This window comes from Mizuhopecten yessoensis, unplaced genomic scaffold (genome assembly GCF_002113885.1).
Source record: "Mizuhopecten yessoensis strain PY_sf001 unplaced genomic scaffold, ASM211388v2 scaffold10653, whole genome shotgun sequence".
Taxonomy (NCBI): Eukaryota; Metazoa; Mollusca; class Bivalvia; order Pectinida; family Pectinidae; genus Mizuhopecten; species Mizuhopecten yessoensis.
In genome coordinates this window covers 19,417-46,252 of record NW_018408654.1, presented here as the reverse complement: position 1 = coordinate 46,252, position 26,836 = coordinate 19,417, and the positions used below count along the sequence as shown (strand labels likewise).

General features: G+C 36.2%; 1 protein-coding gene across 1 annotated transcript; it reads left to right on the top strand.

Annotated features, from left to right (window-relative positions):
- The first annotated feature begins 794 nt into the window (after window positions 1–794).
- Window positions 795–4,952, top strand: LOC110461751. Its single transcript, XM_021515385.1, has 2 exons — window positions 795–1,996; window positions 4,925–4,952. Exons 1-2 carry the CDS (start codon window positions 795–797, stop codon window positions 4,950–4,952), a joined length of 1,230 nt encoding a protein of 409 aa, XP_021371060.1.
- Window positions 4,953–26,836: the final 21,884 nt, after the last annotated feature.

Genomic DNA, 26,836 nt, shown 5'->3' with positions numbered 1-26,836 from the left:
TTTCATTGATTGTTGTTGTCAAAAAAGCCGCCTTTCGCAGCACATTAGTACGTTGTTTTAGTTGACGACATTTTCGAGCTTAAATCCTTCCTGCTGAAAACGAAAACCGGGAGTTGGTGGGGTCCTATTTTTTATGGCGTGACACGTGCGTGTATAAACCAGAAATGAGACGGAATCCGGAGCAACCCGTAACCCTCGTGTTGTATATGTATTACACTATACCCAAGCCCGTGTAATAACTTGTCGATATCGGCCCGCATCGGGTGATATCGCCCAGCTCCGGTTGTATCAGCCTGCATTCGGATCTTATACCAGATAAACCACAGTTCATTACAGGTCCGTATCGGAATTTAATATTATTTGGTTTGGCCGTCTGCGGGAAACCCGGACGGGGAAAAGCGAACAGGAATGAGAAGCAAATAGGAATATAGTTTAAACCATGTAAAAGACACGGGAAGTTAACAGAAGAAAAACACAGTTTACATTGATGATATAGAGGTTTTCGTTGAATATTTGGGGAAATAGAAAAGAGAAACTCACTGTTCATTATCAAATATCGTTTAGTTTAGTTTAGTTTAAGTTTAGTTTAGTTTAGTTTAGTTTTAGTTTAGTTTAGTTTAAGTTTAAGCATATTTTTTGCTTTTTATTTTTACAGCAATAGGATCGGGTACAAGTTTTTACAACATTAGTAAAGCCCTCTCCTCAACAGTTATAACACAAAAGATTTCAAAAGCGACAATACATCAATATATGTATACACATATTACCTACCAGAAGGTACCTTGTTAGTTACGATGGACGTCGTTTTCCTCTACACTAACATACCGCATGACGGCGGCATTGCAGCCTGTCGCGAGGCATGGGAACGGCGCAGTACCAAACACCCATCGACTGATAGCCTGGTGGATTTACTAAGACTTGTCCTCACACTTAACAACTTTACATTCAATGAGGATAACTACATACAAGTAAGCGGTACAGCCATGGGTACTAAGATGGCCCCCTCATATGCCAATGTTTTTATGGGACATCTTGAAGCTCAACTTTTAACATCTGCTCCGATTAAGCCATTTAGCTGGTTGAGATTTATCGATGACGTTGAAATCAAATGGACATCGGGTCGGGACTCCTTTGACGAGTTTATTGAGTACGCTAACGCGTTCCACGCCACCATCAAATTCACAGCGGATATCTCAACGGAGAGCAACACATTTTTGGACACCAGTTCCACTCTGATTTATGGTAAGATTAGTACGGACCTCCACTGTAAACCTACTGACACACACCAGTATCTCCTCCCATCCAGTTGTCACCCCTCTCACACCACGAGAAGCATACCCTACTCCCAAGCTCTGCGCATCAGGCGTATTATTTCGGATGACATCATCTTTGAAAGCAGATGTTCAGAGTTAAAGTCCCACCTTCTTGGCAGAGGATACAAATCTACTTTGATAGATCGGGGAATAGACAAAGTGAGGGTACTGGACAGGGCAAGTCTGCTTGTATACAAAGTCAGACCCCATACACAAAGGGTACCTTGTGTAGTCATGTTCCACCCAGACATGCCGCTTCTTCCATCTATCTTGAAAAAGCACTGGCGCATCATCGAATCTTCAGCGAAACTTAGGCAGATCTTTCCAGAGTCTCCTATACTGGCATATCGTAGACCTAAACACATTAGAGATCTTGTGGTAAGCAGCAAGCTTCCTACACCTAACCCTGCTGCGGCGAAAGACTCTTTCAATACCTGTAACAAGAAGGTGTGCAAACTGTGTCCATACACGCGCTCCACAGATACATTTCAATGTACAATCAACGGCAAAGTGTTTCACATACTACAAACGCTGACATGCACATCAGTCAATGTGGTGTACCTTATTACCTGCAATAAATGCAAGTTACAGTACGTGGGCGAGACCTGCACCCAGCTCAATGTCAGGATCAACAACCACCGCTGCTCCATCAAGCAGAACAAACCAGACTTCCCTGTGGCAAGGCATTTTAATATGCCTAGCCATAGTTGGAAAGACATGCAGGTTGTTGCCATAGATCAATGCCCTACATGGGATGAAACGAGACGACGTACGAGAGAACGGTTTTGGATCACCAATCTACAAACCCGCTACCCTCGAGGTATGAACGAACGATAGGCGGTTGCCATCCGCTCGTTTTCCTTCCAGGGGGCATTTGACCTAATGATTCATTACTGCACAGTTGGTCTGCTATCTCGCCTGCCTGCTGCTTCATGTCAGTGTGTGTGACCAACAGCCGTTGTCAGATTTATTTTGCAGATTTATACAGTATCTTAGCCATTTTATCTATTTATTCTTCCTGCACTCACTCATTTGATAATTACATGCATAATTCCTGCAAACTAATAGAGGCACATGCATTATTCCTGCAAACCAAAAGAGGCGACTAAGTGGGACCCCCTGCTGTGACTTAGATCCATCACAGTATTGAGAGGCGACTAATGAGACATTCCGTAGCAGATTGGAGATTTTTCACATTTACCGGGCCAGATTTCCAAATGCACACATGTTCCACGTTTTTGATATCTCTCGTTGACTCACTTTATATGACAGTGCATCTTGCGCAAGAATAGGTCCTCTACATCAGCGTTCCTTGTCCGCGATGCTCTCAGCGTAATTGCTGCCTTCGGCTGTCTTTAGCCGAGGGGACTATTGGTTTTATATAATAGCTATATTTTCAATTATAGTATATCAATTCTATCTTCTTGTAATATGATATATATGTACATGTAACTGTTCTGTTTCACTGTGTCTTGAAAAAGGAGTGGATCGCTCCGAAAATTTGACAACCTAAACTTGTCCACACTGTTGGAATTACTTCTTTGCCCCATATACACATATAAAAGATGTACTCTTCTGAGGTTTCAATCACGTTCAAGTCTCGTTTTGATCTGGTGTAACAGGTTTTTGTAATATTTAACAAATTATGATAGGTATAATAGCAAACACACATCTGAAAAACATGTAAAAAAAACTAGATGTCTGTTGTGTGTAGAACATTTTTTACAGGAATTTTTAAAAAATGACCAATTTGGCGGCCATTTTGAAAAAGTGTATTTATGTGAATTTCTTGCGCTTCACAAAGGGCCAAATTTTCACCTTTTTGACACTAGATTGATCACTTAAATTGTCATTGTGTCACCATTTTTAATTGTAGCAGGTTCAATTTTGCTATACAACTTTATAATGTTCAATATGATTACTATAATATGCAAAAAAATGGAAAGTTATATATTATTGATATTTTTTTTTACATATTAGGGTAACTGAAGCACTTTTGATTTTTGACCCCGAAAAGGTGAAAGAAGCACACCGACCTCCCATTTTTGTGGCTGTTTTAGAAAGAGAAACACATTTTCTTTTGATTCATTGAATACCAAAAAAAGTTTAATACAGTTTCTTTTTATATCAAGCGTTTAATCTGCAAAAAATGGTGAAAAATTTGCATTTTTTCATTAAAAAATAAGGGGTAGGGGTAACTAAAATCGCATTTCTGAGTAAAATGAATAAGAATAAGAAATTTTACTTCCATAGTTACAAAGAAAATAATATTTTTATCAATTCTACAAACATTCATACATATCTGATAACACACTTGGGAGAAATTGTATGAATTTGTTCTGCAAATGGTCAAACCCCAAAAATTCACCTAAAATCACATATTGTGTTTAATTGGTATCTTTGACCGATCATAGCACAAAAACGAACACACCGACATGAAGTTTTTTTGGCATTCACTACTATGCCATTAACTCCTTTTTCCAAAAATCCATATAAGAAAAAAAGTTTAATACAGGATTTTTTTTACTTCTCAGAGGTGTACATTCTTAAGTTAAACTAAGAATGGGTGAAAGGTTTGCAAAAATTAAATACTTTTCTCTCAGTAATTTGATGTGAAAGGGTGCTTGACAGAGAGGGAGAATAGATACATACGGGTTGTTTTCTCTAACTAGCCGGGGGAGTAATTAGTATAGATACATACGGGTTGTTTTCTCTATTGAGTATTTTTGATATCATTTTGATATTACTTTGTATTAACCTCGAGTCAACTGACTCATGGGTATAATACATATATTACAAGATAAGTACAACATGTTATGCAATACAATACAAAATAACATATGGACATATGTTAAGAGGAGAGTGACTCTTTACGTACACTTGTTGCCAAATGTAAATATTTTCCAAGATTAAAAAGTTCCCTTACATTATCGGTACTTAATAGTTGAGTTAGCTTAAACACACCCGGACTTCAACGATAATATTTCTTTATGTACTTTAACCTTAGATTTTCATAAAATGGACATTTGAGAATAAAATGAAGCTCATCTTCAGTGTCGCCTAAATTACATCAGTACACAGTCGATTATGACGGTTTGTATTATTCCGCCTCCCGACCTCAATATTTAAACTGTGAGAGGACAGTCTATAGCGAGTAATTTGACGCTTGAATTTTGATTTAATTGGCTTACGCAAATAAAACTGTAAGTCGACATTGTCTATCAGGTGTTGATAAAAAAAAACCTTTGAAGAATTTGAAATATTTGTTAACATACTTTGTCGTGAAACATCGAGCAATCTTTGTTCTATAATCTTTGCCGCAATATTAATAGGTAAGTTTTCCTCAAAGATATACTCCAAACCCATGCTAGCTAATTCTTGCCTAATATTAATTAACCAGTCATCATTACCACTTATACGCTCGTCATAGCAAGCTTTTAATATACAGTTATCGCTACATTTCACTTTTAACTCGTATTTAGAATTCCTCAGTTTCCTTTGGACTATATAGGGGAATCTACCAAGTTCACAATAAACCAGATCATTATTAGTGCATTGTCTGACTCCCAGAATTTTTTTACAAAAATTTAAATGAACTTTATTTACATCAGGTGCTTTGTGAAATCCCCAGATTTCTGAGGCATAACACAAAATACTGTTTACATAAGAGTCAAAAATAGTACACTGAGTTTCAATATTAAAACAATAATTGCGTAATGAAGATGTTAAGGCGAACAGTGCCTTTCTCCCTTGATCAGCCACATGCTTCTGTGTTTTAAGAAATTTTCCATTAAAATTAAAAAGCATACCTAGATATTTGAATTCATCCACGATATCAATGTTTGTATCTTTATAAGACCACGTTTCATAATTTCGTAAGTTACCACCATTTCTAAAAGCAACTATTTTGGTTTTAGATATGTTGACTTCCAAATCCCATGTGTTACAATAATCCTGTAAGGAGTCCAGCATAGATTGGAGACCTTCTGGTGTTTCTGATAGCAGCACCATGCCATCTGCATACATGATCAAAAATAGGTTTATAAGTTGAAGTTCTACACTTGGACAATTGTCTTTTATGAAATTGATCTCAAAATCATTAACATATAAAGAAAATAAAACTGGTGACAGTACTTCGCCCTGTAAAAGTCTAATCTTGATGCAAAAACTATCACTTAGGACTCCATTATACTTTACACATGATTTAACATTATTATATAAGTCAATCAAAATTTGAAGGAACTTACCTCTGATACCACAATTGATCATTTTACACCATAACTTGCTTCTATTAACAAAATCAAAAGCTTTTTTAAAGTCTACAAAACAGCAGTAAAAACGCTTTTTTCTTTTTTAGGGACTTATTTATAAGGGTTTGTAAAACAAAAATGGCGTCAGTGGTTGACATTCCAGGTCTGAAACCAAACTGTGCGTCAGTTAGAATACCATACTTTTTTTCCCAATTTAATATTCTGGTATTTAAAACGCCCGTAAAAACTTTTCCAAAACAACTAACTAACGAAATGCCACGATAATTGTTGGTGTCATTTAAGTTGCCCTTTTTGTGAATTGGAACAATACAAGCTTTGCACCATGCTTTTTGGAAATGCCCAGACTTAAAAATCACATTGAACATTTTTTCCATACAAGTCAACAAAATAACTTTTCCTTTAATAAAAATTTCATTGATTATTAAGTCCTCACTGCAACTTTTGTTGTTTTTTAGATTGTTTATGACTTTTAACATTTCATCTTTATCAATATCTTTGTCTAATTCATCGTAGATGGCCACGTCGATATTAGGTTCCCTGTCATCTACATCACTATTATTACTCATTGTTAGATTTTTAAAATAAGTATAAAAATCTTCGTTTGATAAACTTGAATTTGCCCATTGGCTTGATTTGCTTTTAAATAGTTTGTGGAACTTCTTGGGGTTCGATTTTTTTAACATTTCCAGCATGTCATCTTTGTGTCGTTTGTATTGACGTTTCAGCTTTGACTCCATTTTCTTGTAAGAACGTTTCGAAGTGATCAATATGTGATGGTTATCATCAGATTTACAATGATTAAATTCTGACAATGACCGCTTATATTTATTATACAATGTTTTACAATTTTCTGTAATCCATGGTTTATCGGTTTGGTGATTTACATTTTTACGGCTACTTACATTAATAGATGCGTTTACCCTCACATCACAAAAAGGCAAAGAACAATCATTTATAATCTTGCATATATCATTTACACAATTGTTAACATCCTCGTGACTATCAAAAGTCACGTCTAGTTTATCGTTGATCAGTTCAATAATGTCTTGGAGACTCTCTAAGACCAAAGCAGTATTTGTATCATTCCATTTGACAGTTTTACATGGTGTCTTTTCATTATCAAAATCAAGGGATGTTTTGTTACTCGGATTAATACATTTTAAATGCAAGTAAAAACAGACCGGGGAATGGTCAGAAAAAGTATTAAACTGACCAGAGATAAATTTATACACAACAACAATCAAATAACCGTTTGAGTTATAAAATGTGAAACTTCCGTGCTCATCATTAGGGTGGCGTCCATTTAGGATACGAAGACCCGATGATTTGCATAAATCGATAAGCTTCCTACCAAAATTATTAACAGAACTATCCATATTTTGACGTTTTGGTAAATCAGGGTCCGCTGTATACTTAATCAAATTTCCCAATGCTTTGGCGATACCATCCTGTAAATGGTCATCAGAAATATAATTATTTCTATTACCAGTTCTGGCATTAAAATCACCGAAGATATATACAGTACCCGTTGATTTGTATTTGGACACAGTGTCTTCAAGACACTGAAATAAATCAAAATCACTCTATCGTAGAAAACGCTATTTACTGAGGGAAGGTAACAAAACGCAAAATATATATTATCAATTTGCGAATCATTTGTATCTAATTTCAACCATATAATGCTATCATGTACATTTTCTACACAAGAAAGTTTACCAGATAGTTCTGATTTGTAAAATATAACAATACCGCCGCCTTTGCAATAGGATTTTGGATAAACTATTTTTTCATAGCCTGCTATATCAAAATCGTCATCATTCTTAACTGCACATTCACATAGACATATTATATCATATTTGACGAGGTACGTTACAAAAGCATANTTACAAAATCATCGTTACGTAGTTTGTCCAGAAGTCCACGACCGATCTTCCATGATATAAAGGACAATTCACTCTACTGTCCGTCCTATCTGGAATATGACCACTGTCCGTTTGACTGGTGATCCATCCGTTCTAATGTTCCACTGTTTCCGCGCGCTCCGGGATGAGGCATGGGTTCACGCTGATACCCCCATGACGATCACTGGGATTGCCTCGCGACTGGCCTTGAGGAGGCCCACGGTGATGACGTGAGGAGTTGTTACGGTGGCTGTAACTCGTGGAACCGGGCCCCTGCGGTCGCGTTTGGCTGCTGGGGCTCTGGCCCTGGAAATGGGCACCAGTGTGGGTGTTGTGAGCATTAGCGTTGCTGTTGGCGACGTTAATGTACGTGGGTTTGGACTGGACGGCATCACCGTTGTACAACTCCCCGTTGATGTATAGCCTGTCGCGAACTAGTCTCACGTTGTTGCCGGCAAGTTTATTTTGTTTTTTAACAGGGTACAACTGCTTCCTACGCTCCTCGATCACTGAAGGGAACTGTTCATATACTCCATCCCGCGATCCCGCGAGCCGATGGGAGTTGCGTTGTACCAACAGACGATCCGCATTATAAAGGAACCGGGCAATGATGGGTCGATCTTTGCCCTTGATGAACTTGCCAAAACGATGAACATTACCGAACTCGATCCGGCGATCGATACCAATTTAAAAAAACAGGAAGTCCCACAAAAGCGATTCTGTGTCTTCGTTACGGGTTTCCCCGCCTAGACCAGAAAGCACAAGGTTGTTCTTCATCGATCTACATTGTAAATCAACCATGGAATACTGGAGCTCGTCGCGATCGGACCTAATGTCATGAAGCTCCTTGCTGATCGCACTGATTATCTTTTCCTGTTCCTTGACGGTCACAATGGCATTGTCCGCATTGGAATTGCGCTGTTCTAAAATGTCTAGCCTTGAGGATACAAAACTCGCAGCTTGCTCCAACTCCTCTGTTTTAGCCTCTGCAATCTCGATGCGACTCTCGACTTATGTGACTCGACTATCCATCTGATTTAGCTTCCGTTCTATGCTGTCTAGCTTTTTCAGTTTATTCAGTATGGTATCAAGTTTTTTGTCTGTAGTCGCGAGTTTGTCTGAAATGCTGGTAGACTGGTTGTCTGCGTCCTCCGGGTTCGTATTGAGTTTGGGCGTGGATGTTTCCGTCGGTACTGTTACTGTTGCAGATGGACTCGATGGGTATAACACTCTGTTTACCGCGTTTAGTATACTGCTGACACCTATGTTTAGACTGCTTTGATCTGCATGACTATCTTCGTTACTCTCACTATGTACATCTTGTCCAGAAGCCTTTTTCCGTTTTTTAGATTTCTTACCATTGTGACAATAATATACTAACAGTCTCCGACACTGAGTATGAGTTCGTATGTACGGATATACACCCGTTACAGGTAAGGTATAGACAGGCTCATCATAGCGGACTGATCGTGACGAATCGCTGGTCAACACTCCTCTCCACAGTGACTATATATATTATATGCGCACAGTGGTGGGTAAATCAAATCACATTTACATCGCGTTTAACGTCAAGCAATTGTCATTCAAAGATTCTGTACAATCTTACGTACAACATCACCACGAACATGAAAGTTTGGTGTCCAAAGCCATGACGGTAATTAATTTTACAGTACTCATGTTGTAGCCTCGTTCTTGCGTGAGTATAGATACATACGGGTTGTTTTCTCTAACTAGCCGGAGGAGTAATGAGTATAGATACATACGGGTAGTTTTCTCTAACTAGCCGGGGGAGTAACGAGTATAGATACATACGGGTTGTTTTCATTCACTAGCCGGGGGAGTAATAAGTATAGATACATACGGGTTGTTTTCTCTAAATAGCCGGGGGAGTAACGAGTATAGATACATACGGGTTGTTTTCTCTAACAAGCTGGGGGAGTATTGAGTATATATACATACGGGTTGTTTTCTCTAACTAGCCGGGGGAGTATTGAGTATAGATACATACGGGTTGTTTTCTCTGACTAGCCGGGGGAGTAATGAGTATAGATACATACGGGTTGTTTTCTCTAACTAGCCGGGGGAGTATTGAGTATAGATACATACGGGTCATTTTCTCTAACTAGCCGGGGGAGTATTGAGTATAGATACATACGGGTCATTTTCTCTCACTAGCCGGGGGAGTATTGAGTATAGATACATACGGGTTGTTTTCTCTAACTAGCCGGGGGAGTATTGAGTATTGATACATAGGCGTTGTTTTATGGTGTATTTTGTACAACAAGTTAAGTTTTTTCCGTTCTATTCTATCTTTTAGAGTTTCCCAACCTGTTTCAAAATATAAAGATTATCTACGGGCATATATAGGTAAACCTAATACAATGCATGCCGCTTCAAGTTGCAGTTTTTCAATTAGATCGCTACGGAATTTAGAGCAGCCACTCCACACTTCACATGCGTATAAAGTGGGTAAAATAAAGCTAGTGTCTATTTTTTACAAAGTTGTTTTATTAAAAGTTAATTTCAATTGTTTTAATGCATTAACCCTTTTTTAAGGAGACTTATAAAAACTTTCAATGCGATCTCCCCATTTAGCAGCAGAGCCAAAAATAACGCCTAAATGACTATGCATATCTACAAATTCCAAAGGGGAATTATTAAACTCAAGATCAATTACATGATCAGTGTCAATGTTAGATATAAATAACACTTTAGTTTTTTTCTGTGCTAAATTTGATAAGCCATTTTTTAGCCCACTCCCGCAAACCTTCTAAGTCCTTATTCATTATTAATTCAATATCTCTACAAGAAAAAGAACTATCTATCATGGACATGTCATTAGCAAAAAGACGAGATACACGAATTAATGTGTCTGTAATTTCATTAATATAAATTAAAAATAGTAACGGCCCTAACACGGATCCTTGTGGTACTGCCGCCTTTAAGTGTTTCACCAATACATACTTGTTGGTGTCTATTTTCAATGTAATTTTCTAGCCATTTCAGAATTGAATCAGAAATACCATAATATTTTAATTTTTGAAGAAGACCTAAATGCCATGCTCTATCAAATGCCTTTGATATATTACAGAACTCATACATGTATGTTTCTTTCTTCTAGGTTAAGACAAATGTTATGATAAATTTCGATCAATTGATGGATAGTTGAGAGTTTAGGTCAAAATCCGGATTGTCTTTGGTAAAATAATGAGTTTTCCAAAAAAAATGTTATGTATATGTTTGGCATTAAAACGTTCAAAAACCTTGCCTACTGAAGAAAGTAAAGAGATAGGTCTGTAATTTGAAGGTAGGTTTTTGTTATCTTTCTTAAATAGTGGCATAATTATACTTTTTTCCCATAGATTTGGATACACGCATTGATATAGGGACATATTAAACAATAACTATAAAGGGTTACAAACTGTTTTTGCTGTATCTCCTAGCATGTGGTGACTTATATCATCTATACCCGGGGCTTTTCCTAATTTTATAATCTCAAGAACATAAATTATTTCTTCGCAATTTAAATGTATAGACTTTAAAGATTCATTAGTTTTGGGTTCTACATTATCAAATAGCATTTCCTTATATTTCCGTATTTGACGAATAATCGTTAGTAATTTAAAAAACAAAACGTCTTCACAAGCGTGAATTGAGTTCATGAGGAAATATGCAACACAAAGTATGAACAACATTGATCGGAGCTTTAACAAGAATCGTAGGTGTAAGAATTGTATAACATAAGTAAATAACGCCTGGGTGTTGAACTGGAATGTGTGTGTAAGTATCGTAAATATGGATTTCCGGTTGACGCCATGACGTCGATGCAGCCGCAAAGTAAAAATACAGTCGAGAAGCAGTGACAGGAATTACTGTGGGGAATACCACCTCGAATGAAGGAACTTGCGGCATCTGCTGAAAATGTTTTTTTTCTATTTTCTATTTATAGCACAGGAAGCCTTGACCGTTGTCTTATTTACAAAGCAATCCGAAGTACACACTTAGAAGGCCTATATCAGGGGAGCAATATCCGGACGAACAGCATTGTATACGTCATTCCCAGTCGCCATGATCAAAGTCAAACGTCTTAGTCAGAACAAGATGTACTTGGACGCATGTTTCGTCATTGCAGAGGATGCTTAAAAATCGAATTATCTCACAAATAGTGCCGATCTCTAGACGAATACAAAAACTGCTGAACAAAATATAAACAAAGGAAAGATTTTCACTGAGATGTTTGAAAAAAAGTACAAGAAGAATAAGACCCGGTGTTCTGGAAGGATACCAGCGTGATTTGCTTCATCAGCGACGCCTGTAATGCACATCTAGTTTAAATTCAAGTAATTTTACTTCCTCAAAGAAGTTCGAACATTTGGTTTGGTTTGGTTTAGTATTGTTAAACGTTTTATCAACATCTATGGTCATTTAAGGACGGCCTCCCCTGTGTGCAAGATGTATGTGTATAGTGTATGCGTGTGTGTTTTGGTAGGCTGCGATATGTTCGTGTTTGTCTCCTTGTGATAGCGCGGAACTGATGCCGACTATAAGTGCTACCTCACTGAAATATACTGCCGAAGACACTCATCAGGACACCCTAACGGGTCACATTTTACTGACAACAGGCGAGCCAGTCGTCCCACTCCTAAATTACTAAGCGTTAAGCATGAGTAAAAAAATACCATTTTTACAGACTATGGTATGTCTCGGCCAGGGGGCAAAGCCCAAAGCCTTCCTTACAGGGGCGAACGCTCAACTAAAAGCCAAAAGTGAGGCATTGTCAAGGGAGACATTAGAAAGAAGAACGTTGTTTAGAAAGAAGAGAAAAGAGAAGATCCCAAATTTAGTCGCTTCTGACGATTATACAATGGGGACAGCAGGTACATCCATATGCCCTACCTGCAGAGTAAGTTCGAACATGGTAAGTGACAAGTAAACGAAAGGATCACACACTGATTTAGTAAATGAGATCAAGATGGCGACCATACAACTTGGCCATAGTTTTTATCAACCTGCATTTCGCTGTTGAAACAAGATGTAATAATTAAGGACTTATTCTACGTACCTTAAACAATGTACAAGCAATTTGTGTAAGCGTTATCTTTCTTACACAATTTATAAAGAACATGATCTGAAAACTGAAATCTCCAATGCATTATCACGAAATGTGTACATTGCAAATCTGTCAACGACCAATGAATCAAGCCCTTATTACCGTTATTGCAACGAGTACCATCAGGTTGAAATGTATTATTATCAATGTCACTATTATGAAGCACTCGACATTCATATTCGACAGAGATAACCTACACAAATCATGTCTTGTGACGGTTTTCCCAATTATTAAAGTTATTCGAAATTTTAGTATTTAAAACCTTAAATAATTGATAAAAAACAGAGTCAAACTCAAGTACTATAAAAATGTCACCACTGCCAATTAGACACTATTCCAGTGATGATATTTAGGAGTTGAATATCCTTACAAGGGAAGTAACTCTAACCCAGAAAACTCTATTTTGCTGCTTCATCGTTAAGATATTTTTATTTCAAAGGGAAAGCATCTTTGATGTTGATATTTTTGTGATCATAACTTTTTAGCGGCATCATTTAGCTTAGACAATTTGCCAAACAATGAGTAACGTGTGGCTTAAACAGTAAAATTGTGTCGCTTCTTACATTGTACATGTAAACCAATCTACTAAACATGTGGCCTAAACAGTTTTCGATATTTTATGCCTTTAAATACGTTTTTAGAGATATATTTGAAGCTGAAACAGATGTGCTTTTTTGTATTCGTTCTAAGCATTTTAACGGCAGAATTGAAAGAAATTAAAATTTAGACCTGCTGAACTAAAAAGCAATATATTTCAATTATCATCCTTTATGAGTGCGACAGATAATAATTTGAGAGTTCATCTGTTCTGGTAAAAAAATAACTTGATATGTAAACACTTTTAAAATAAAGCGAAACTCTAAAGATCAGTTGACAATATTCTGAACCTGAAGTCAGTTAATTTTATTGTCAACAATACATTTGATTAACAATTCGTTTTGCTTACTACCTAAAGTAGGTGCATCGCACCCGGTGTTATGTAAAGGATAATTCAGACCAATTTCGTACTCGAATGTTACTTCCGATGTTAAGTGTTAACAGAGTGGTTTCCCTTATGCGATCAATTCCTGTACCGTCCTTGGATCATTTCCGATAAAAGCGTTCACGGGATGTGATGTAACGTAAAATTATGTCTCATCCGGCTTGTTCTCGTTTCCCCCAATTTTTAAAATAACATGGGGGAAGAATGTTGTTAGAAGAATTTAAGTCTGTTTCTAAGTAGTATGGGAAGTATTTACCTGTGTTTTTACCTGTGTTTACCTGTGTTTTTACCTGTGGTTAACCGTTCTATCTAAGGTGGTGTTTTATCATATTTAATTTAATAATATATTATATAAGGGTTTTTTCAGATTTATAATGACAAATGTTAGAATTTAAATTATTTAAATATAAATCATATATATAAATATGAATATGTATATTCAGTATTAGATATATCCATTTTGTAGTCCTTGTGCTGCTGATATGATAAGATGAATATTATATTAATATAAATAGTTATTAAATAATCTTTATTATTATAACATTTAATAAGAAGCCTACATTACCTTGTACAAAATGTAAGAATGTAATGTGTAACTAAGAGTGTGGTGTTTAACAGTTAACTAATCAGTTAATTAATCAAAATTCCTAGATGTTATAAGTATCTTATAACTATCATAAAAATCATTGAACATCTTTAATTATCCAAGCTATCATTTCCATCCAGGTGAGCTAAAAGTGATCACGGCCTATGCTAATTACTGAGATGATGATGAGTGTTACCATAATTTAAGCACTCCTTAATATGTATCCAAGCTGATGATGAATATCCAAGCCAAATTGGTTATATATAGCAAACAATCATTCTGACTTGTGCGCTTGGCCGCAGTGTTACCCCAGGTGCCCCTGGAGAGTGTGGACGATGTGTGGGTCAACGCTTTAGGTGAACTTGAGGATGCTGACCTACCCTTGAACACAACACCTTTCACAGACTACGTCGTAACCCAGTGGATCGAGGGAGATCGTCATATCTGGAACCATTACAACATTACAACCCAGGAATTAATTTTAGGTGTTGCCCAAAATTTTAAACTCAGAAAAAGACATTTTTTTGCACGTATCTAGAACTAATAAATTAGAATTGTCGGTTGTACATGTACATATACTACTTTCTGGTACGAAAAATATATAGAACTACATTATTTCTGAGATTGTGGCAATTATGATTTCCCAGATGAGCGGAGCGAGGCATTTTTTTTCTGAAGATGTAATACTAAGCTATTTCAAGTACTGCCGAGCGTAGATAGCAAGAATTTATCGGACATATTTCCATTGTCAAACAGATCGAGTGAGGCGTAGAATAGTTTTCTGAGTTTCCAGGTTATATTTTATAGCGTAGAGTATCTATATTTTATGGTGGCCGTGCGGAGCGAGTGTTAACAAATTCTGTAAAAAGAAATGATAAAAATGTAGGTTTTTGGTTAAAATATTGATGTTTGTGTCATGCCCTTCATGTGCATGTAGTTTAGGCGAGCATTTTGGCAATTAAATCTTGATTTATTTTGTCATAAATATGAATTATGATTTAACTGTTTGTCTTTTATTGTGAATTTGTACGCATACATATGTACAAGGGCAACACCTAATGAAAAGGATGTACACGCCAGGCTTTTATGCTAACATTGGTTATTATTCACCTGATAAAGTGATGCTAAAGAAGATGCTTTATTTTCTTTGAAATTTACATTTTTTAATTGGTATTATAACTCACTCCTGGTGATCATGTGTACATGAAACCACAGGTGAAAATACAGGTTTATCTATCATGAAATGGACTCTACCTTTGAAATAACACTTTACCTATATACCTAATTCCAACAGATGGTATAGTCCTTAGACATTAGAACAATACGATTAGGTAGAGTCAGTCCGGTGAGCCTTGACCACGTGCACTGACCTGACTGGAGACCCTACTAAATGAAAGGAATGTTCTCAATATGTAACACGGTACTTTTAACAAAAGTAAGTAAATTTATACAAAGAGTAATAAAGATACTTAATATCTGAAATAAGTTAGCTAAAAGAATTATCGAAATGGGTTGTTATTGTATAAATTGTTTCATATTATATGTGTACTATGTCCATCAATGTATACTATGTAATATGTGACATCTTGTTACGCACGTATACGTGTGGCGTGAGTGTAAAAATAAACCTTGAAAAACTTGAATATATAGACAATAGAGGAGTAATCCCCTATTGTTTAGAATATAAGTATACGTAGTGGACTCCTTGTTTGGGCAACACATATCTATATATGCCTAAGGACTTGGATCTTCAAATTGAAAACTTGAGAGGCCAGGGCTACGATGGTGGATCTAACATGGCTGGACATGTGAAGGGTGTGCAAGGACGCATCAAGGCTATCAACGACAAAGCAATCTACGTCCACTGTGCAGCACATCGTCTCAACCTGAGCATTGTGAAGGCGTGCCAGATACCGGTGATGAGGAATATGCTAGGAACCTTGAAAGAAATCTGCTTCTTCTTCAATGCATCGCCGAAACGCCAGAGGCAGCTGGAGAAGATTATCCACCTGGAGGCTCCACTGGAGAGGAAGACAAAGCTGGTAGATTTATGCAAGACTCGATGGATCGATGTAGAGTATTTATTGAGTTCTTTTTAACAAAATATGTATTGTTGGGTTTTGATAGGGTATTTATTGAGGTCTTGTTAAAATATTTATTGTCTTGTGAAGAGTGTTTTTATTGAGGTCTTTTGAAAATATTTATTGGTTTCTTGTGTAGAGTATTTATTGAGGTCTTGTTAAAATGTCTATTGATGTCCTGTGATAGGGTATTTATTGAGGTCTTGTTAAAATATTCATTGTTTGAGAGTATATGTGTGTTTATGTTGAAAAATTGTTGATAATTGCATAACTTCTGCTTGTTTAAAATTAAAGCTGTTTTTCGCGCATTGGTAGATTACATGTATTTGGAAGTGATGCGGCGCTGAACGGACTTGAACGTTATTTTCAGAAGCATATATACTCGGAAATTGTTAATTAAAGTGGTCCTTTCAGTAGCTGATAACGATGCCAAGAACATTTCGTTTGAAACAGATTCCATGTATAATCGGTCAGCATCGCTAGCAGACGACGTTAACAGGGGCTCGGTTTCGTACTTTGAGTAATTAATGACATCACTGAAGAACCACAACACTTATAAAGGTATTTAATAAACACATTCTAAACCTTGTCGATAGCCTCGACTTTTACAAGGTTTTATAAAGCTGAATTTTAGTGTTGTGGTTATTCACTGATGTTATGCATCAAAATCTCGAAACCGAGCCCCTGTGTAATGACGTTGATAAACTTGGTAATTTCGTAACTATAATGGTGCTTACAATAATTTTGTGTTACCTACACATCTTATAATGGTGCCTTAGAGTAATTTTACAAATTATATAGGGCGCTATATAAATGTTGTATATTATTATTATTATTATTTTAATAAAAAATTATATTGTCATAATTTGTCAAGTTGCTTTAATTTTTGCGATGACCTACATTGATAAATGCTAACGAACCCAGAAAGTTTTCTGACTATAGGCTTCATTATTGACACCGAACGTATCTGGTGGCCATGTATGCTCCCACACTGACCGAATCACTGTAAATTGCAGTATACAGTCTCATATACTGGAATTTGGTTTACTAACGACATTTACTACATCACATGATAATTTCTAGGATAGCTATTGGATAACTACCCTTGTTCTATTTAGTATAGTTAGCATCCGCCCTTGACAACGGAAACTATACCTGGAGACCTTTCTTCGGACCGCTGAGACTGCGGGAAAAGTAGAGTGACGCTAAGAGTTGCGCCCCTTCTCCTAGGGGGCGCTGTACATATTCTACTTTCACTTCATTGTTGTCGTCTGCCAAAATGAATTTCGGGACCAGGAATGCATACAGACGAAGCAAGCGACATCATTTGACGTCGCAGTCCTTAGAGACTTCCTAACTTATTTATGCTATACAGAAAATTAATCAGAGACTTAATTTGTATACCGAACCAGAAAAAGTCTATCTCTGTCATCAAGAAAAACACTCTGCTCGGCACTTATCCAATGACATTTTGACTATGCTTGCTCATCTTGGTACGAGGGTATCTTCCACAATCTTAAACACAAACTTCAAGTTACACAAAACAAGGTTGTTTTATTTTGGATTTAGATTGGAGGAAAAGAATAACTTTTGCAGAACTGGAAAAATTTAATATGTTGAACGTAAGTAATAGAGATTAAACCATGTTTTTAAAAAAATTCATGAAAAATGTCCAGCTTATATGAAGGAAGGTTTTGAAAGGAACAACAAGAGGAGTACAAGATCAAGCCAATATAACTTTTATATGCATAACATAAATGGTGTAGAGTCCACATCTTTCTCTTACAATGCAATAAAGGACTGGAATGCATTACCAGATAATATTAAGGCAACCAACAACTTACACAGATTCAAAATTCTGGTCAGACAACATTTAACATCAAAGTTTAGATCGCATGTGATTTTGTGAAAGGGTAATAGTGAGACTTCAGTGATATACTCTATTACTTCTTAATTCAAATATTATCATAAACACTTATTAAAGTATACTATATTGTTTCTTTATATGCAGTCTGAGAGTTTGGTCAGTAGGGATTGGCCCAACCACCAGCCCTCTTCTGCAATAAGCAATTAATTTAAATAAAACTTGTTAAAATTTGTCAATTGAATTATTCAAAATCATTATACATTTGCCTTAAATCCTATTTACATTCCATTTTTTTATGTTGTGTCATCGACTCATCATGTCAATTACTATTACTTTATGCAGTAAGAGAGTTTGGTCGGTAGGGACTGGCCCAACCACCAACAGCCCTCTTCTGCAAAAAGCAAAAAAAAAAAAATTCAATTGGTTTAAATTATCGTTTGTATCAGATATTTACTAGTATAAGTTATATACCAGTGCATGTCAATCAATTGTATTACTGTACGTTAATGTCTGAGAGTTTTGTCGGTAGGGATTGGCCCAATCACCAGCCCTTTGGCAAGTAACCAACTATATATCTTTGATTGTTAAAATTCCAATATATTGTTATACATATCTCTTCATATTTTATATCATTCAATTACCAGCATTATTTTATTGATTGCCTATGGCACATGTAACATTTTATATCTAATTTCTTTTTTTTATAAAAGAAGTGTCTTAAAGTCTTATCAAATTATTAATATATACTATATAATTATGTAACTATTTTATCAATTGAATTTTTTTATTTGGATCTAAGGGACCCCATTGGAAGTAAGCCACAATGTGGCTTTATGGGTCATCCCAGGTAAAGGCCTAAATTAATCTAATCCAATCCGGTTTTAACACCTGACTGATTACTAGTATGATGGCATAAATAACTTATAAATAACATTTCATTTTGTGATGATATAAATATGTATGTCCAATCTGCAAAATGTGATATATGTGTATTATTTGCCTTTTACCTGAATAAATATTATTATTATTATTATTACAAACTAACCGGTAATAAGATTTATATTTATATATATTTTAAATGCCGCCGTGACTATTCTCCATAATTATGTTTATTGAAGATATAAAAGAAACTGTGGTTAGGTATACATGTAGCAAACACTAGTGAAAGCAAGTATTTTCTTTTATAAAAGCACTGGATAAAGTCTTGAGTGTAATCAGCCCAACAGAACTCAAAATATAAATAGTGCATTTTATAAACTTATAAACTGATTTTCTATTCATATAGTAACAGTGATAGAGACCTAACCCCCAGGCCTGGAAAGTTATCCCAAGCAGGCACGTTCTGTGAGGAAGCACTGGATTGTGCATTAGTGCATTAAACAGATTTTCTATTTATGGTGACCCATTGACCTTTGACCACTGGACCTGAAAAGTTTTCCTAATCAGGCACTTTCTTCCAGGAAGGACTCAATAAAATCTGAGTGTAATCAGTCCAACAGAATTCGAAATAGGCTCAATATAATGGGCCTTTTAGTTATTGAGAAGTTGTTTTAAGATTTTAGCGCATTTGACCTCTGTGACCTTGAAAGGCAGGCAAGATAATTCATTTGAACAAACTTGGTAGTCCTTTATTCAAGCATGCTACAGGCACAATATCAGGTCTCTGGGCCCGTTGGTTATTAAAAATAAGTCGTTTAAACAGTTAACCTCATTTAACCCTTGTGACCTGGAAAAGTCGGGCAAGGTCACTCATTTGAACAAACTTGATAGCCCAGCACGCTACAGGCCCAATACCAGCTACCTCTAGGCCTCTAGGTTATTGAGAAGAAGATGTTTAAAGGGAAATTTTGACGCCCGAGGGCCGGACGATAGCCAGAGGACGGACGCCGCATCAGGGTAAAAGCTCACTTGTCCTTGGCAGGTGAACTTAAAAACAGATAGAAGGATAGACAGACGGAAAACCTGATTACTAAATATGTGCAGGGGTCCTAACAACAAATTGAGTAATTGCATTGGAGAATCCCCCTTTGGGACCCCACTACTCCCCCCAGGGAGCCAGAGTATTATGAGAGAGACCCTCTGTTAAACGGCATTCAGTCTTCTTAACCATGTAATGCTCCAGACCATTGGTTTGAAAACATCATCAAACTTCAAAGGATGTACTGTATTCGGTGATTTATGCTTTCGCAACAGCCAGGGTTATATGAGGACGGGTGTCAAGGAGACACCTATGGAAGAAAACTACAAATCGAAGGAAGTGGATGTGTTGCCGGCACGTGCACCCACACAATCAAAGGGTGTCATTTTGAAAATAATAATACGTCCACACAACATCTGAGGTCATATGTGGATGGTATCATGAGTGCATGATACTTATTGTGTGAATAGAATTTGACATGAGGATCGAACTCGAACTGTAATCCATCATTCAAGAAAAAGTCAAGCATTAAATAACGTATTGATGTGGCAAGTGGTCGCGAAAAAAAAATACAGTTACTAATAAGATTTTCCTATGTGCAAAGGGCTATAACTCCAGAAAAAAATAGAACATTGACACTAGACACGGATTCCTATTCCTTATGCAGAGAACAGTGTGGAAATACAGATGGACTGAAGGTATATTGGAAATAACGTCAAGTAATTCGGGTAAAATGGACTTCCATCATAATTTTACATAATCACAACGTGTTTATACAGCCTCTCTTAAGAAAATCACATTCCATACATGTTTTCAGCCTGTGTTCGTTGTCATTATCTGTCCAGCCTGTAACATCTCATCTTTGCTATGGCCATTCATTTTGTATTCACATATTCATGTATTCAACCTTAGCAGATTTAGCCTTGTTCTCTAAGCTTTCAAATTATTGAACCTGGCACAGGGACTTGGCACGAATTACCATCCTATGGTCCACATATTTTTTTTTATATCATATATTATATAATACACATATATGTGAACTGAGGGTTAGAAATTGATACCAAGTGCATGTAAATAATAATGGCGGCGCCCAGTACCAAGTTGCCTTGTCGACTATGTCATGATTTATGTAAAAAAAAACACACAAAGGAGGACAATACTGAAACATTTTCTGTATTTGATCACTTGGTAGAGATAATTGGCCATATTGTAACTGTAAATGATAACCAAGGGAAATACATAGGTGACCAGTGCTGAAATAATCTTGAAAGTTTAAAGTTTTGCTAGTAAAGTGTCTCTGCTAGGTGGCAGGGGAGTGAAATTAAACACAAGGCTAATTCCGTCAAGATTGAATGGAACAAATTTAAATTATAAACCCTTGTCTATTGAAGATGGTGAGATGACGAGGTTCGATTGTAAAATAAGATTTGTCTTTAGTAGTATGCTCCAGTGAAATTTCACTATAAAGTCAGCATCAGTCCTGCGCTATCACAAGGAGACAAACATGAACATACCACAGACTCCCAAAACACAAATTAATTATGCACAAACTTACCACACACATGCATCTCGCAAATGGGGGAGGCCGTCCTTAAATGACCATGCATAGCTGTTGATAGGACGTACATAAAACAATACTAAACCAAACCTGAAGTTTATTTTGACATAAAGATCTTATTTATTTGGATAATTTCATGGAAATGATGACTGGTAATTTTAAATCAATGATTTGTTAATTTCAGCTTGCATGCATTGTATGAATGTTATTTTAATAACATTGTACCCATATGAATCCATGATTGTTGTGAAGTGATGTTATATTTGAATAGTATACATTCGATGCTCTTTTACCTGACCGGGAACGCATTCGTAGCCATACCGAGACAATACAATACTAAAAACGTCTCCCAATATTAACGGCTACCAAATCCGTGCTCAAGGCTACATATAAACGCTATGTTTCAAAAAAACAAACTTTTGTACAGCAGTATCCAGAGGGCTGTTAGGTAGGAGCTGTCCCAATCACCTGCCCTCTAGACTGCTTTTTAAAGTTTACTAAGTAAGTTGTTTTAGTGCCAAATTTTGTACAGCATGATTATTTAGCCTCTTTATCTTAATCCTTCCAACGTAGGTATCTTATGATAAAATTTGTTGTTTGCCTTTAATTACACTGTTACAATGATTTTACCATTTATATATATAAATGTTTGTCGAAATACAAGCTCCTGAGAGCTTAATTATGTTAACTATGACATTAGTCCGAATTATTCTGACGTTTTATCGACTTTTTTCATATCGGTCTGTTGTCGATTAACGTCAGAACTCCGGTCCTCTATAATATGCGGGAAATATGCGACCCGCGCCCGGAGCGCACTTCAAACTTATATTTTAGAAACAAATCGTCACTTTCACACACATGTCGCACATGGATCGAAAGATCTATTCTTTATGCACAAGACGAACATACATAACATGCCTCAAACAACCAATACCATCACTAAAAACGTATTTTTTCAAACTTACTCTGTTTTACTCTCATTTTTTGATAGCCCCGCCTTCTAATGCCACGTGACTAAAATCTCGCCGGCCTACGTCATAACGTTGGGAAATACCTTCGGTAACGCGAGATCTCGTCAAGTCATGTGACATTGCTCATGGCCAAATTGCCATTAAAAACATGGGTTGGTATAGAAAACGTTAAAAAAATACTTTTCGTAATGATCTTTGAAACATGTTATTGATACAACCTAGTGCATAAAGAATAGATCTTTCGATCCATGTGCGACATGTGTGTGAAAGTGACGATTTGTTTCTAAGATATCAGTTTGAAGTGCGCTCCGGACGCGGGGCGCATATTTCCCGCATATTATAGAGGGCCGGAGTTCTGACGTTAATCGACGACAGACCGATATGAAAAAAGTCGATAAAACGTCAGAATAATTCGGACTACTATAACATATATTCAACGTAAAATAAAGATTCTTGTATCTTGTATCTTGATGTAATATGCCACTATGCTTTTATCTGATAGTTTTAAGATAAAAAAAAACCCACAGAAGCTTTTAATCACGAACCTTTCCTCGACAATGCGCCTATGTATAATCTTCGGCACGATGAAGGACACAAGTTAAGGTATACTGTTGATGCCGACATGTGCACATGTATGTAAACTGTAAAACGAAAGTAGGTCTGCTCGATCGCAAACATTTAATGCTGATATTTTCGCATAAATGTCAGTTAGTACTTGATGTGATAGCAATGGATTAAAGGAGTGGTACCTTGTGTTGTATTCTAGCACATCAGTGTCTCAATACATACGGTATTAATCTGTTAATATTCGATAAACGTCTGTTTCTTATTACTGTCCTGATTATGTTGTGAGGTATTTCCGGGTCAAGTCAAAAAATGCAATTTTTCAATTCACAAAATCTTGATATTTATTAACTAAAGATAGTTTAAAGAATAAACGAGTTAACAAAAACAATATCAATACATTGTAAATATTATTTTTCTTGAATGTTTGCGAAGCAGACGACGTTTATTTAAAAGAAAAAAGTTTGAAGGGGAAAATTTCAATTTGTTCTTTCATGAATTAATGAAAGTGATACAGAAAATAAATATAGTAAACAATTGATATTAAATGTATCAAAAACATTATCCTTAGAGAGTATGATTTGGGCGTTCATACCGGAATGGAAAAAAACAAACAACGCCATTCAATCCCTATATGCAATACTAGTCTGGTTCATTTTTGCATAGACTCTGCCAAAGTGTGACGTCATTCCTTTGGTAACTTAATGACGTCACAGTTACGAATATATGTCTATTGATGTTATAAATGATGGTGTTGTAGATTTTAACGGTTCCCATCATGATCTCACAGGGAAATATTATTTTTCTTTGGGTGACATGAAGGTCTATGTTTTTTTTATTATACTCATTTATGTACCATCTTGTTTCGTTGTCACTACCTTCACGGAGGATGTCGTTGGAGAGTAGAAGACCCTGCCACCACTGGAATGCTTGTTATCCTTGTACTGTTTAACAGGAGCTATCATTTTAATCTTTCCTTTGTTTATTCATGTATTTTGCTTTAGTTTTATCAATTCCCTGTTCGAATAACAATTTGTTGACGCCTCGGCATTTTCTTATTTTTAACACATCTTTTTACACGAGCATATCCTTTAAATTTAAAATTGAGACCGCTTATCGACGTCTAGACTAGTAACTATTTGGCACGGAAGTTTCGAGCAAAGTATCATTATTTAAATACCTCATCACGCTTTTGTAGTTTATATGAAAGGGAGACAGGAGCTTTTCACTGATTGTAGGGTTGAATGCAGTGGAGTTGCAATATCGTTTGATAAAAAGCAATTCGCTTCGAGATCTTGCTGTTAAGGGCAAAATTTAGATACGCTGATTTTATACAATGTTTAACAATGTCTTTTGGAAAATACCCGCTTAGACGAATATGGCGTCTACTCAACAACTATCACAATAGTTACAAAGGACCTAAAAACCCGAACAAATAAAAGTCAGCCTCCACAGCTCTCTTACATTCATGGTTTAAAGACGTAAACACAATATTTAAATCCTGGTAACCATGGTGACCTAGCATGAAAGTGATACAGACCCATACACTCATAGAAAATTAACCAACAACAAAATAGAAAACGCTATCCTTTGTTACAAATGCAATGTTTTTCTTTGTCCGTACGGTGTCATAGTTTATTAAACCAAAATGAAATATAGATGTTATGCTACGACGCAAACATGAACCGACAAAATTGGAAACCGAATTAAAAAAGGAAAAAGTTTCAACAACTAAGGAACCACGAATATAAAGTATCTGTGTCCTAATGTTGGTAAAACAGTATTACCGTCACTGTACCCTAATCGGGACAGTACCCAAAACGGGACACTTGTTGGAAAACGGCACAAGAAACTGTCATTCAACGCAAAGAAGTACTTTTATGTATACAGTTTTCATTTGATAATACTGTTCATGACAATTAAACTGTAATAAGCTTTATTGGCCGCTGATTATCGTTACATGGAATATTTAAAGGTAAGAATAATTACAAAAATACGACTTTCCTGATTTACATGCCGTGCGATGCTATTTATTTGGATATCATTTTCAAAAGTCTATTTTATAAAAACTAATGCTACTTAAGAGAAGAAATTTAATCAGAACTCTTGTTTGCTCTAAAATATTTCAACTATGCATACTTTCTGCCGATATTGATTGTTTATCCCCAAATATTCTCCAAATAAATGGAAGTGTCCCTTTCAGGGTACAGTAACGCCGGTTCAAAGGCCTACGTAACTCTGATGGTATTTCGCGTTCTTTTTATAGACCCACGCGCTCGAAATATCAAATTGTGATAGAAATGAAAAGTGGATAGTATCTATTTATGAAAAATGAACATTTGTTTTTGGAACTGATAGTATTATTATAAAGAACATTGATATTTATCTAAAAAGTGTCCCGGTGATTTGGGTTCAGTGACGTTAATTCCACAGTAGTTTTTCTTACATACAGTAACCTTTCAATTATCCCGTTGAGGATATAACTGAACCCAATCTGACCCATGCAGCTCAGTTTGGTAAGAATATAAAGATGGGCGATTCTGGGTTATAATCCTTGCCCCTTTGTATTCTTTTTATTTATTTAATCTTTTTGTGCTTGGAAGTACTTTTTGTTTAAAGCATTATCAAAACCATAGCCATAAGAAATCTTAAACGTGTTATTTAAGTTTTTAATTTGTAAAAGAATCCTTACAGTAACGACCTCATGAAAACTACAAGATGCCTGTAAGATATGAGCGCGACGCTCTTGTGCAAATTAATGTATTCTTTTGGAAGAAAATGCTATAAATGGTTACAGTAACCTTGGTCTTTGTTTCCTGAGATACGAACTCATTCAAAGTAATCAGATACTTGACCTTTGTATAAAGTCTGATAAAAGTATGTTTAGAAATGCTGGAATGAAATCACGGAATTTGTTGATAATTTTCTATAAATAGTAACCGTGAACTTGGAACCAAGAAACACAAATACCTGACATTTGTATTGTAGCATTTGAACAAATGGCGTTAACATACCAAGAAAATAGACAATAAAATTGAAAGAGAAAGCAGGTGTTCCTGACGTTAAGTTGTTCACACAGTAATTGTCACATGTCATGATAAATCTCAGGCCTTCAAACATGAAAGACATGGCAATGTCATTGAAATATCCCATGATGAAAATCATTCAGCTTCTCTAACTTAGATTAAACGTTGTTAGAGTGATTAAGATGCAGACGTTGTTAGGGAGTTACTTAGGATGGAAACGTTGTAAGGGAGTTCCTAAGGATGCAGTCGTTGTTAGGGAGTTGCTTAAGATGCAGACGTTGGTAGGGAGTTGCGTAAGATGCAGACTTGTTATTGAGTTTATTAAGATGCAGACGTTGTTAGGGATTTACTTAGGATGGAAACGTTGTAAGGGAGTTCCTGAGGATGCAGTCGTTGTTAGGGAGTTGCTTAAGATGCAGACTTGTTATTGGGTTGATTAAGATGCAGACGGTGTTAGGAAGTTGATAAAGATGCAGACGTTGGTAGGGAGTTGATTAAGACCAAGACGTCGTTAGGGTGGTGCTTAAGATGCAGACGTTGTTAGGGTGTTGCCTAGGATGCAGACGTTGTTAGGGTATTGCTTAGGATGTAGTCATTGTTAGTGAGTTGCTTAAGATGCAGACGTTGTTAGGGAGTTGCTTAAGATGCAGACTTGTTATTGAGTTGATTAAGATGCAGACGTTGTTAG

Bases quoted from the DNA above. Each gene is read 5' to 3' on its own strand.
- LOC110461751 (XM_021515385.1), top strand. From the start codon at position 795: ATGGACGTCGTTTTCCTCTACACTAACATACCGCATGACGGCGGCATT. The intron at 1,997-4,924 runs GCATTTTAATAT...TATTTACATCAG, and splicing joins CCAGACTTCCCTGTGGCAAG to GTGCTTTGTGAAATCCCCAG.